The sequence below is a fragment of the Hevea brasiliensis genome, chromosome 13, assembly GCF_030052815.1.
Source record: "Hevea brasiliensis isolate MT/VB/25A 57/8 chromosome 13, ASM3005281v1, whole genome shotgun sequence".
Taxonomy (NCBI): Eukaryota; Viridiplantae; Streptophyta; class Magnoliopsida; order Malpighiales; family Euphorbiaceae; genus Hevea; species Hevea brasiliensis.
In genome coordinates, this window is record NC_079505.1 from 15,495,743 (window position 1) to 15,509,987 (window position 14,245).

At 28.3% G+C, this 14,245-nt stretch overlaps 1 protein-coding gene across 3 annotated transcripts; it reads left to right on the forward strand.

Moving 5' to 3' along the window:
• Window positions 1-7,485: 7,485 nt before the first annotated feature.
• Window positions 7,486-11,849, forward strand: LOC110655050 (G-type lectin S-receptor-like serine/threonine-protein kinase At1g11410). 3 transcript variants are annotated; one of them, XM_058131870.1, is made up of 7 exons: window positions 7,486-9,294; window positions 9,480-9,614; window positions 9,712-9,911; window positions 10,018-10,228; window positions 10,363-10,600; window positions 10,746-10,896; window positions 11,401-11,849. In XM_058131870.1, exons 1-7 carry the CDS (start codon window positions 8,025-8,027, stop codon window positions 11,707-11,709), a joined length of 2,514 nt encoding a protein of 837 aa, XP_057987853.1. In that variant the 5' UTR covers window positions 7,486-8,024; the 3' UTR covers window positions 11,710-11,849. The 3 variants fall into 3 exon arrangements, with proteins under 3 accessions (XP_057987853.1, XP_057987854.1, XP_057987855.1); XM_058131871.1 differs by having other exon boundaries at window positions 9,558-9,614; XM_058131872.1 differs by lacking the exon at window positions 9,480-9,614.
• The last annotated feature ends 2,396 nt before the right edge of the window (window positions 11,850-14,245 follow it).

The following is a 14,245-nucleotide window of genomic DNA, read 5'->3' on the forward strand; positions in this document are numbered from 1 at the left end:
GGTTTGTGGATTTCTTTTAGCTATAAATTTAGGGGAAATGTAACAACCCTTGATTCGACAACATAACAGCGAAACCGGGAGCGTTACTGTAATTTCCACAACCTGTAATAAGAACTATATCTTAATTTCATATAAATATTCCACACTTATCAGGTAAAAATGATACCCTAAAAGTGATTTAAGCAAAATATAAACTTTATATAATATGTCATTCACTTAGATACAATTTTTCATATTTAATTACTTATACAACTTATACAAAAAGAATCATTTACAAGTAAAGAAAGCCAACCCTAATTAAACTCTTGATAAAATGCTGCTCCTCTGATGCAGACTTTAATTATCTACTCTCTATGAACCCTCGACTTTAGTACCTGCACAGGGTAAAAACCCATCATGCTAAGCAAATAGCTTAGTGGTGCATGTCTAGTTTTAGACGGCTAATTAATAGTCATTTGTAACTGTATATACTGTAAACATTTAACCAAGCAATTAAGATAATTTCAAGCATGTAACAATTGACAACAATTTTTACAAAGATAAATAAAAATTTTCATTGTTAACTCTTTGGTTGAATTTCACTAATCTTGCTTATGAAATGTGCATATGGCAACAAGTTATCTATTAACAAAAGTAAAATCCAATTTATAGACAAAAGAGCAACTCATTTGACTTGAAGGCTTATCATTTCTTTATTTTTGTTTAATAGCCCAATTCCTCCCTGGTATAACTTTCCTTATTCAGGATACTGAGATTTTAATGCGACACCTTATTTCAGATGTTGTCTTACATTTTCTCTTTTCCACTGCAACATCTTCTTTCGGATGTTGTCTTACATGCCCTTTTCACCATAGCAACACTTTCTTCTAGGTGTCGTCTTATGTGCCTTTTTTTTAGAATCAATACGTGTATTGCGACATCGTCTTCCAGATGCCATCTTTATATGCTCATAGATATTGAGTCATTTCAGTTTGTAGATCTGCTAGCTTATCCCCCTATTTGGCATGCTAAACTATCTGGTTTCTATCTTTAATTCAAGTAGAATCTTAGGCCTCAATAGTCTTATAACATGATATTAGATAATTCAAACATTCTTACATCCATAAAGGATTGACACTCATCATGTTCACATTATTTGTCATTATTATATACTTGTTTACATATTCATAATAAGGAAGGATTGACATTCATCATTTTAATACCAATTGGCATCGTCATATAATCAATTTCATATTCAAATTAAGGACATAACCATTTTCACATAGCATTTAGTATCAATCATGTTAATTCCCCATAAGGCAGATTCCCAAACTTATTTTGCAATCATAATACCTAGAGAAAGACATTTTCAAGACTAGTTCCCTTCATAAAATATGTCAATTTATGTCTTAACTTTCATTAAAAATTAATTTAATCTAATTTAGACATGTAGAAATTCATTTATACCCTTTATGTACAAACTATTCAAGAAGGCAGATTACCAATTTAGGGGAACACCTATTTGGTAGCCTATTTTCTATGAACTCCTTGGGTACTCTAAAGACAGAATTAGCTCTTATGGTCTTCATACAATTTATAGCTTAAGGTCTTAACTTTCATTTGAATTAGGAATCATCCCGTTCCAAGGTCTAGATTTCAAGTTATGCTCCAATTTCTACATACTATCTAGTTTTCACATAACCAGTTCTGGTTACAAACAAAATTTATAGTTCCTATTCATAAGCTAATTTGACCATTCTAAAGACAGATTCAATTAAACTAGTCTTCATAAAACATCTTCCTACATGTTTTAAGTTTTCAACAATTCAATAATCACTTAATTTGGAGGCCTACATCATGAGTTATAGCTAAATTACCAACTACTATTCCCGAATGCATTTTCCTAGAAATTTCAGGTTTCCAAATTTTTAATTCAAGTTTGCACTCAATATTCAAGCACTTTACACCCAGAATTTATGCAGGGTCTCTAAAGTAAAATTTTAGGCCTATGTCTTAAGTTTCTAAAGCATCTTATAGCACCTCAATTGGAGATATACAAAGGGAGATATGCTCTGCTTACTACACAAAGGTTATAGGGATGAATTGCTGAATTCCAGGAAATTTTAGATTTGCAATATCAATTTATACTAAAATTTCAATCACTTTACCCTTAAAATTAAGTCCAGGTCAAAACATAGAATTTATAGGTCTATATCTTAAGAAAATTTTGGTTCAAATTTCATCTCAATTGGAGCTCTATAACTCAACTTATAGCCAAATTAGTGTAGACTACTCGCTGGATTCACTAATCCTGACAATCACCATACAATGATTCATAAAGTAACAATTTTTATAACAAGCTTAGACAAACACTTACCTCAACTTAGTTCCAGCAAATAACTCCCAATTGCAACCACTTTTCATCAAAAATTCCAAGTCTAATTCAATGCATGGATCTTGGTCAACCACACTAAGAATTCTACCTCACCCTTGGTTTGCCTTTAGTTCACTCAATCTTCACTTTCCTTCATCATTTCCACTAAAATTCCCGTCAATCCTTAACTCAAATTCAATAGGTACAAGACTTAAGAAAATATTAGTATTCTTACCTTGAATTTGACGTTCAATCTAGTTGTTTTCCCTTTCGAAATTTTAAATTCAGCTCACTAATCTTGAATTCAGCTCACTAATCTTGAATTCCTTCTTCACTTTTACTTTGATTTCATGGCTTGTTCTTCAATTCCTTTAATTCCATCATAAAATAGCATCTTAGGTTCATAAATTAGGGTTTGTATATGAGCTTCGATGAAAGAAAATGGAGGAAAAGAGAGAGAAGTGGTTCGACTAACTGCTTGGAAGAAGAAGACAACACTTGTCAATTAAGTGCGCTAAGATATTTATCCCCCCCCCCCCCTCTTGCCATGTGTTACGTTGCTATTTGTCTCATTTTCACTCATTTAATTAATGATTAATTAATTTAATTAATCACACTTAATGACCTTAATTAAACTCAATTAGATACTAAGTTGAAAAAATTTAAATTTTTCCCCAAACTTCATTAACTTTGCAACAAACTCTATAAGTGTCTTTTACAAACTTTTAATTTAACCCCTCATTTAATCCAATTTACGTACCATATTCAATATTTGAATTTCTTACTAAAATATACTGAATACAGTCTGTAAATTCAAGGCATTACAGAAACTCATCGATTTTCCGGTTACATCCGTCTCCATATGTTAAGGATGGGTGTGACACATAAGCAAGTGGATGATGGTAATAAGCTTTTAGAGTTTGTGAAACAAATAAAATTAAGGGAATTATAATATTGCTAAAAAATTCAAATTATATGCCTATCAAATTAACTATTAATTATCCTTTAAAATTTAATTAAAATTTGAAATTACAATATTTTTAAGAAATTCAAATTATATGCCTATCAAATTAACTATTAATTATTCTTTAAAATTTGAAATAAGTTGATTAGTAGATTATTTTTATTACTTTTTAAATTGTATTAATTAATGCTTTAAAATGCTATATATTAATCTTTTAAGAAGACCAAATGGCTTATTTTTGTAGGCATTTTTAAAAGCTTAGCATTCATATTTGTTTATATATTAGATGAGTCCATTTTTAATTCATTTAAATAATGAATGAATCATTTTAATTTTATTGTAATTATAAAATGACTTTCGAAATTCAAGCATTTGATGTATATTAAAGTAATAGCATCTCTAAATCATTTCAATTGCTTGGCGTGCACTTCATATTATTTAGAATTTGACAATTATTATTTTCTTCTATGAAAAATGTAATCATATATTGACTTTCTTGCAGCACTCAATTTTTTTTTTTTATTTGAATTGTATATATTTTAAGTACATTCTTAAAAAATTTTGGTACTTATTATAAAAGTCTCACACAATGCCAATATTTTGACTAATTCATATATAAAATAATTATATGTCATTATATATTTTGTGTCCAAATTTTATGATGGATTGAGTTTAAACAATAATTTTTTTCTATATTTATTGAACGGTTAAATTAAAATCAATTTCTAGTGGTATGTATATGACAACAAAATTTTAAAGAAAATTATTTTTTAAATTAATCTTTTCCAAGTGGGATTTTTTTTTTTAATGTTCAATCTTATTTCATTCTTTTATTAGGAGTAAAAGGGGTTTTATTTTAAGAAATTTACCATGTAGTCCCTAGGTTTTTCTATCAATAACACTTGGGTCTTTATAATTCGAACAATTAAAATGCTATCCCTGTCCATTTTTATATGTCATTTTAAAGTTTTTGCATATTGATAAGAATTCAATTAAATCACTTAAATTATAATAAAATACTCATTAATTTAATAAATTACTCTTTATCTCATCTAATTAAGAGGGGTGTGATAAGATGGCTTTTAGTTTTAGGAATTTATAGAAATAACTATTGTGCTTAGTATAGATAAGGGTAAAATTGAAAAAAAAATTAACTCTTCTTAATCTTCTTAGAATAGTAGATAATTTTCGACAAAATAACTTAAAAAAACAAGTAAAAGTAGATGGAAGGAGTATTTAGTATCTCAATTTTTCTTTGGTCAAAATTAGAAGTCCCTCTGTTGAATCTAAACTTAATTTGTTGTTGATCTCACTGACTTCAATGGCAAAAGGAGAGAAAACTTTTAAAAAACTAAATTACGCTTTCTACAATGTGGTTTCCCTCTCTTCCAGTTATTTCTCTTATCTTTCCTTTATTTGTTGTTTCTCCCTCTCTCTCTGTTGTTTTATTTTCTCTCTCTCTCTCTCTCTCTCTCTCTCTCTCTCTCTCCTCTCACTTGTAGGGATGGTAATGTGTTTGGTTTTGCGAGTACCTGATCCTACTGAACCCTAATAGGATAGGTTTTGATAGTTGATAATTGAGTTTGGGACAGGCACGAATTTTATATGTTGTATATTTATTACCCGAATCTATTTATATATATATATACACACACACACTTAATTAAATATAAAATATATATATTTATAATAATATTTGTAAATTTTATATTTTATATTTTAAATAAAATAGAATTTAAATATTTTATGAAATTATTAAACTTTTAAAATATAAATTATTAATAAAAAAATATTTTTTATGCAAATTATTAATTAAAATATATAAATTTGAATGGGTTTGGGTATTTTTTGGGTAATGATAATCAGGTTTAGGATGAGTTCAAGTTTTAATAATATTAATCGGGTTCGAATTCGATTAGGGTAATTTTTACGAGTACTCTATCCGTTGCCATCTCTACTCATTAGTTCTCTCTCTACATTTTTCTCTCTTTCCCCTATTGCTATTTCTCCCTTCCCCTAGCTCAATCTCTAATCTCTCCCTAGCTCATTAGTGTTTTTATTGGTTATGTTTCTTCATGTGTCTTGTAACTAAATGATTTTATTTTTTACTATATTATGTTTATCAAATATTAAATTTATCTCAGTAATTATTGAAATGTATTATGGTATAAATAAGTTTAGTTTTAGAAATGAAATTAGTTATAATTTTATTTTGTCATGAATTGAATAAAGTTAGCTTTAGAAAAATTTTGATTGAAATATACTTGATATGGGAAATGGATAAAATTTATTTTGAATTGTGATGAGCATAAAAATTTTTGGATATTGGAATTGACATTGAATTGAATTGTGTTGTGATTTATGCTCACAAAAAGGACAAAAAGATTTATGATATTGTTTTATATCTCACTATAGATGCTTGACTAGGTTATTACCCGTCTCTCTCATTTGTTAATAAGACAATGGAGTTAGCTTTGTTTTGTTTTGAATACCATGGTATATGCATAGACTTAGATTCTCCTCTTATTAGAGGTTAGATCTAAGTTTTTCATTGACCTTTTTGGAAGTTACATTATTGTGGTGTGTGCTGTGCACGATGATTCGACCTCCCTGACTATAGGGAGTTAGAACCCTGATTCGATCTCCCCAATCATAGAGAGTTAGAATCATTCCGAATATGACCCTTACGGATTAGTCTTGCATAATTAATGAGATAAAGAATGTGTTTTAAATAGTAAGAATTGTGATTTCAAATGAGATTTATGCATAATTGATTTTATTGAAATTAAGATTTGTTTTAATAAATTACTGGAATTACTTTAAATACTCAGTTATGATTTGATAAGTTGAAATTCTTTAGCAGAGTCATTTTAACAAATGATTTATTTTATTGGCAATGAATATTTTGATTTTTGGAATTTTGATTGAATTTTCAAATTTTCAATTTCTTTGCTAAAATTTTGATAAGGTATTGTATATTATGTTTTAAATTATAGTTGTGCACCACTGAGTTCACTACTCAGCGATAGCTTTGTATGCTGTCGCATGTGAAAATAAAGATAGAGCAGCCGAGTGAGATTTCCGGTAGCTGCCCCTTGAAGACTCATTGGGATTAGCTTCGGATATATTAGAGGTATAACCTTGTACATTAGATTTTGATGTATGCATGTAATTATATGTATGTAATTTATTTGAGTAGTTGTACAAGAACTTTTGTAATATTATTTTAGGTATGTAATTAAAATGTAAATTATTATAATATTCAAACTTATTTCTGAGTTTTGTAATTAATGTAAATAATTAATTCTTTTTGTAAATTGTGAATGAAAAATTATTCTTTTTTTTAAATGAGATGTTTTGAATTGCGGTTGATTTTAAGTTGAGATTCTTGTATGAAATTGTGAGATGAAATAAATTTGTATTGGAGTTATGGTTGAGTAAAAATATTGAAAGTGTGTTTCTTTTCAGGTTTTGAAGAACTGTTTTCTTAAAATACAACCGGTATTCTGCCGGAAATTTTGTAAAAATTGCGGTAGTTTTAAATATCCAAAAATTTAATTTGTGACTTAGTGTCAATTAAAAGTTTTTAATATTTGTGAAAAATTTACTCACCAGCTTAAAAATGAACAGAAATTATTTTAAAATCCCTTGTAGTATATTTAATGGGTTACCGGTAAGCGAAGTACGGTAATTCGTTAAGTATACTATGGGATCATATTATACCTTACGGAGAAGTAGGATGTGACGACAATCCCTAATAATATGATCCCAATAAAGGTATAAAATTTCATTGAAAACCTTTCAAATACTACATATTCTACCGATTAGCTTTATGTATGAGGTATTAGAATCATTTCTAAAGTTATTATATATAATTAAATTTAAAATGGGTTCAGATTTAAAAAATAATATTTATACCAGATTTATATTTTATATATTAAATATATATTATTATAATTTATTATATAATTAATTAATTAAATATAAAATAAACATTTTTTAATAATATTTATTAAAATTTATATAAAAATTATTAATTTTTTAAAAATAATTATTAATAAAAATATTTTTATATAAATTATTAATTAAAATATATAAAATTAAATAATTTTCCCATACCTTATTTAATAGGAGATGTGGGATAACCTTTTTCTAAAAGGGTATTTTAGTTTAGTAATATTGGCTTGGTTAGTGAAATTGGAAATTCCACCCCTTTAAACTAGAATATAGATTTGTTACACTCTGCATTATGATAGATGTGCCTCCATATCTTTCACGTTCGTACGGGACAGGAAGCTCCTCTCATTGCGTTTGCTCCGTTGGGTTTCATGGAACGCAGTCCATATATTCGATAAAATGTCACAACGAATAAGGATTCTGCTGTAGGATTTAATGGACCCGTCCATTCTCTTCCTCTGTTGTTTTTGGCTTGCAAGCTCATTAATCATCCTACTCCTGCACCTACAAATTTTCAAACTTTCCTCCACGTTAGTGCATTTGGTTCAATGGACACAGTCGTTTCTTCAGTCTAGAATGTTGAAAAGTAGGCTATTGTCTATGTTCATTGGTGAAGAAGACAAGAAATATAGTTGTCAACAAAGTCGCAGTTTACTTGTCAAAAGTTTTAGCTCCTTGTGGACTTTTCTTATTTAAAAATATGACCAAATCCCACATAAGTTTCACTTCAATGAAGATTACAGAACCAGTATGGATTTTCGAAAGTTGTTCCTGCATTCTTCTCTTCTAGTCCTCCATTTCGCATTTTCTTCTTCCAGAGACACCATAACTATAAACCAAACCCTTCATGATGGTGACTTTCTGATCTCTAGAGAAAATAATTTTGCATTAGGATTCTTTAGCCCCGGAAGTTCCAGTTTTAGATATCTTGGAATCTGGTACCATAAAGTCCGAGAGCAAACTGTGGTGTGGGTAGCAAATAGGGATGATCCAATCAATGGTTCGTCGGGAGTTCTATCAATTGACCAATATGGAAATCTCTTTCTCCATAGCTACCACAACCAGAAAGCTCCTGTGTGGACTGCAAATGTCTCAGTGGAGGTTACAGATTATTGTGTAGCTCAGCTCTTGGATACAGGAAATTTGATTTTGGTCCGCGATAAAAGTAAAAGTACTGTGTGGGAAAGCTTTGACCATCCTACGGATACTATGCTGCCAGGAATGAAACTTAGGTTGAACCGAACGACAGGCATGGACCGGTTCCCGGTATCTTGGAGATCAGCAGATGACCCTGGAACTGGAAACTTCTCACTTCAGATCAACCCAAAAGGATCACCACAGGTCTTTATCTACTGGGGTATAAAATATATTTGGCGAAGCATTGCATGGCCCTTGAAAAGTTATGCAGATATATCCAATGTTAGTTTTGTCAATAATCAAAATGAGACATATGTGGTCTACTCTGTTTCTGATGCTTCTGTTATCCTAAGGGTAATTTTGGACTATTCAGGACTTCTTAAGAAACTAATTTGGCATGAAAAAGATGGCAAATGGAATGAATTCTGGTCGGTACCAAAATCTCCGTGTGATCCATATGGGCATTGTGGTACCTATGGAATATGTGATCCTGAATTTCTTAGTCGAAGATTTGAATGTGATTGTTTACCGGGGTATGAACGCAAGTCCCCAAGGGACTGGCATATTCTAAAAGATGCATCAGGGGGGTGTGTCAGGAAGCGGCTAGAGTCTACCTCATTATGTGGGCATGGAGAAGGATTTGTGAAAGTGGCAAATGTTAAAGTACCTGACACTTCAGCAGCAGTTTGGGTGAGCACGAATATGAGTCCAAGGGACTGTGAAAAGAATTGCAGCAGGAATTGTTCATGCTCTGCATATGCAAGCATAGATATTGCTGGGAAGGAGACTGGCTGTTTGACATGGTATGGCAAATTGATGGACACTGTGCAAAATAAGGAAGAGGGATATGATATTTATGTTCGTGTTGATGCAGTCGAATTAGGTAATGTATTTTTGCCTTCGACCAATTTTGAACAAAACCAATGTGTATAATCAGGTGACAAATTGGATAATCAGCGCTGCATGAATTGTTTGTGCTTATGTTCTATCATTATACCTTGCCTTTTAACTTCCTTTTCTTTTCCTCTTTGATGGAACAATAATAAATTCTTTTCCCTACTCACACAGCCGAAATCGCCCAAAAATGGAATGGTTTTCTTAAAAGGAAGGATATGTTAGCCATTTTAGTAATATCTGTTGTTTCAGCTTGGTTTGTCATCATCTTATTTACATATTTGTGGCTCAAGAAGAAGAAGAAAAGGGGTAAGAAACAAGATTTTGTATGATGTTTTGTGCCTATCTATGTATATTCATACCTCTGATTTGAGTAAGCATTCTGGTTTCATCTTTTTGGTGGCAGTGAGGAACAAATGGAGCAAAAGATGGCTTGATACAATTGGCAACGCATACTACAAGGAAACTTCAGTGGAAAATCAAGTCGAAGGTAGCATGAGTCATCCAGAGATTGCTTTTTTCAATCTGAGCACTGTACTTGCTGCAACTAACAGTTTCTCTCCAGCTAACAAACTAGGGCAAGGTGGTTTTGGTGCGGTTTATAAGGTACATATATATAACTTCTGTGCAAATGTCTAAAAACTGTGTACATGTGCTTGTCTTCGTCTCTAGTTGTTGTTGTGAGATTCTAAATGTCAAAGCATGAATGTAGGGTAAATTGTCTAATGGAAAGGAAGTTGCTGTGAAAAGACTTTTGAAAGATTCAGGGCAAGGAATAGATGAATTTAAAAATGAAGTGTTGCTGATTGCAAAACTTCAACATCAGAATCTGGTGAAACTCATAGGATGCTGCATTCAGGGAGAGGAACCAATGCTAGTTTATGAATACATGCCAAACAAAAGCTTGGACTACTTTCTTTTCAGTAAGTCCTGTGTATATTCTACTTTATTTAGCATTGTATTCCACAAGTTGTCTAATTCCATCTGGTTCAACAATATGAGTGATGGACTTGGAATGCATAAATTGGAAATGATTCAATTGGAAATCTTTTGTTAGATGAAACAAGAAGGTCAATCTTGGATTGGAGAAAACGCTTCGATATTATCGTTGGGATTGCTCGTGGAATCTTATATATTCACCAAGATTCTAGGCTGAGAATTATCCATAGAGATCTAAAAACTAGCAACATTCTATTGGATGAAGAAATGAATCCAAAAATTTCGGATTTTGGCCTAGCTAGAATCTTCAAAGGCGACCAAACTCATGAGAAGACAAACAGAATAGTTGGAACATTGTAAGTATACCTACACACCTAGTAGCTAGACACATAGAACCACTGCTAAGAATACCATTCTATGCTAAGAATACCATTCTATCTTACATTAATTAATTTGAAAGGAGCATTATAACTATTTTTTTTTTCTGTTTTTCATATGCAGTGGGTACATGTCTCCAGAATACGTGGTATTTGGAAAGTTTTCAACGAAATCTGATGTCTTTAGTTTTGGCATCATATTATTAGAGATCGTTGCAGGGAAAAAGAACAATAGCTTTTGTCAAGAGGATTCTTACCCAAGCATGATAGGAAAAGTAAGTTTTTATGGGTAAATTATTCTGATCATCATTGAATTTTGCATTGATTTTCTTTGTGGTCATAAAACTAGAACTTGTTGCAATTTAGTAACTGAAATTCAATTTTGTTGCGATTAGTTTCCTAACTTTAGTGGGAAACCCACAAGAAATCTGACATGATATTCAATTTGGGGCTAGTTTGTAAAGCTTCTTCAATTTGATTTTTGATCCAGACCTCATTTTTAGTATTTATCTTGACTTGTATATTATGTTAGATTTCCAATGAAATTCTTACCAAAATCACCAGTGTCAAGTTAGAGTGCACTAGTTGGAAAAAAAGAAATAAATAAAACTAGTGATCAAATTATGAAAAGTTGAATTTTTATGACCACAATAAAAAAAATCCATGTAAAATTCAGTAAGCATAAAAATATTTTACCCTTGAAGATGCTTATAGTACCTAATTATCTTTCGAATTGTAATAATTTGTTTATGGGTTCAACTAATGATGAGATGTTATAGATATGGCATTTATGGAGAGAAGAGAGAGCATGGGAGATTGTTGATTCATTACTAAAGCATTCTTGTTCTCCTGATGAAGTATTGAGATGCATCCAAATTGGGCTCTTATGTGTGCAAGAAGATGAAATGGAAAGACCGACTATGTCAGCTGTCGTTCTAATGTTAAATAGCGAAATTAGTCTTCCTTCTCCTAAGCAATCTGCATTCGCTTTCAGAAAGTCTAATATTATTAGTTCCAGCTCATTAGAACCAAAAGAAGGATTTTCTTCTGTGGATGAGGAGACAATTACTGAGGTTGTATGTCGTTGAAAATCTCTCTCATCAATTACATAAATTTTTAGTATAGGGATTCAAGATATGCTTCTTCTGATATTATTATTATTTTTTATTTAGACTTAATTTGTCATGAAATTAAATCCAAAATGCAAATATATATGAAATTTATATAATTTATCTGTATAAATATTATAAAGTTAGTCTTTAAAAAGGAATATAAAAAATTGTCCAGTTACAATTTTTTTGAGATGATGTGAGAGTTTGTTTTTATTACATGTGGCATTATACTACAAATTATTGAAAGTTCTTAAAGTTATATGTCATTCAAATGTTTATTTATTATAAGTAGTACATTTTAATTCATTTAAATAATAAATGAATTAAATTATTGTACTTACAAAAGGAGTTTTGAAATTCGAGCTTTAATTTTATGTGAAAATTACTAAAAATGCCAAGGGCTTGATAATATCAAGGGCTACTGAAAATGAGCCACTAATGCGACGGGACAGGATGATTATGTGAATATAAATGAAAGGTAAAAACTTTTTATTTTAGTTAAATTAATTAATTAATTAATTTTTATATTTTAAAAAATATAATTATTTTTTTTTAATTTTTATGAATTAATTAATTAGTGTTTATATTTTAATGAGAAATAAAAAATTTGTTATAATGAAGAATAAATTTGAATTTATATTTTTTTTAATTATTTAAGTATAATTCCATTCAAGTTCTTGGTATCATTCTTATGTTTTCTCTATTGAAAATCAATTTTTTCAGATTATCGCCTTAATTATTTGAAAATCTATATCAATTACACTTTATCGAGTATTGTTTTTCAATAGAGAAAATGTAAAAATATAGCGCAAAGAATTAAATGAAAATACTATAATAATTTTTAAAAATTATAAATTTAGATTTAGTTTTCATACAAAAATATTTTTATTTTTAATCTAGGAATATATTTTTTAAATATAGAAACTAATTAAATTTACTAAAATAGAATACTAAATAGTTGTTTGACTAGACCAAAATTTATTTGAGTAACAAAAAAATTGATAAAGGAATTAAATAGTTTGATGAAATATCGACTAAATAATGTATTTTTTAAAATATAATGATCAAATAGTTAATTTCATTAAAATGCAAGAGTTAAATAATAATTTTCTTTAAATAGGAAAGCCAATTTGATTGCGTTTTTTAATTGTTTTTTTTTCCTCCCGCAATGTTACTATGATGCAAAAACTTGTTATGAAAATACTAGGGTAAACTATAATTTAATAACTGAGTTCTGACAAAATTTATAATTTAATCTTTGTATTTTTAAAGCTAAATAATTTAATCTCTAACATTTGATAAAACTTATAATTTAATCCTCACTATTAGAATTTCAGTTAAGTTATTATTAATTCTTGTAAAAATGATCAAAATATCCTTAATTCTATTTTTAATATAAAAATAATTTAATTCCTGAAATTTTATTTTATTGATAATTTAATCTTTGAGATTTAGTTAAACCTATATATTAGTCCCTGTAATTTTAAAATCAAGCAATTCAGTCCTAGAAGTTTTAATAAATCTACAAGTTAATTCTTATCATTAAAATTATAATTAATTTCTCATTAAATTTAGCAAAAAATCAACATGTTTTTAACTCTATTTACAGTTTGAAAATAATTTAATTTTTAAATTTTTACTTTCATAGCAATTTTTGTCCATATTCATATTTTTTTTCTTTTTTTATGTAAAAAAATATAATATAATATACTATAAATTGATATATATATATATATATATATATATATATATTAAAATAATAATTACATAAATAGAATTTTACAAATTATAAGGGCTTATTTATAAATAGTTATAATATTTAAGGATAATTGTAAAATATGTGGATAATTTTGTAATTAATTAAAATTTTAAGGTCCTTAAAGTAATTAATTCATATTTTAATAATTTAAACTTAAAATTTTTTAATTTTATGGGACTCACATTTTAAAAATATAAGGACTAAATTATCAATAAAAAAATTTAAAACACTAAATTATTTTAAGATTAAAAATAAAAATAAGGGTATTTTGATTATTTTTATTAAATTAACAGTAATTTAATGGGATTATAATAATAAGAACTAAATTGTAGGTTTTATCAAATTTCACTACTAAATTACTTATTTTTAAAAATATAAAAATTAAGTTATAAATATTTTCAAATCTTAGAAACTAAATCATAATTTACCCAAAATACTAATTTAATTGAGGTTTTCTAATATACTCTATTTTAACAAATTATTTTAATTTCATAACATATTGATAAATTTTTTTAATAATGAATCCAAATTTTTTGTATTTTAATTTTTTTTAACCCTTCAAATATTATGAAAAAAAATTATATATATATATATATATATATATATATATATATATATATATATATATAATTATTCAATAAAAATGACAAAAGAATTATTATTCAAAGAAATGACTAGAAAATTTATAGCTTGAGTGATAAGTTCATCCGATTAAAATTTTATTGGTTTAATATTATATTTTTATACAAATAT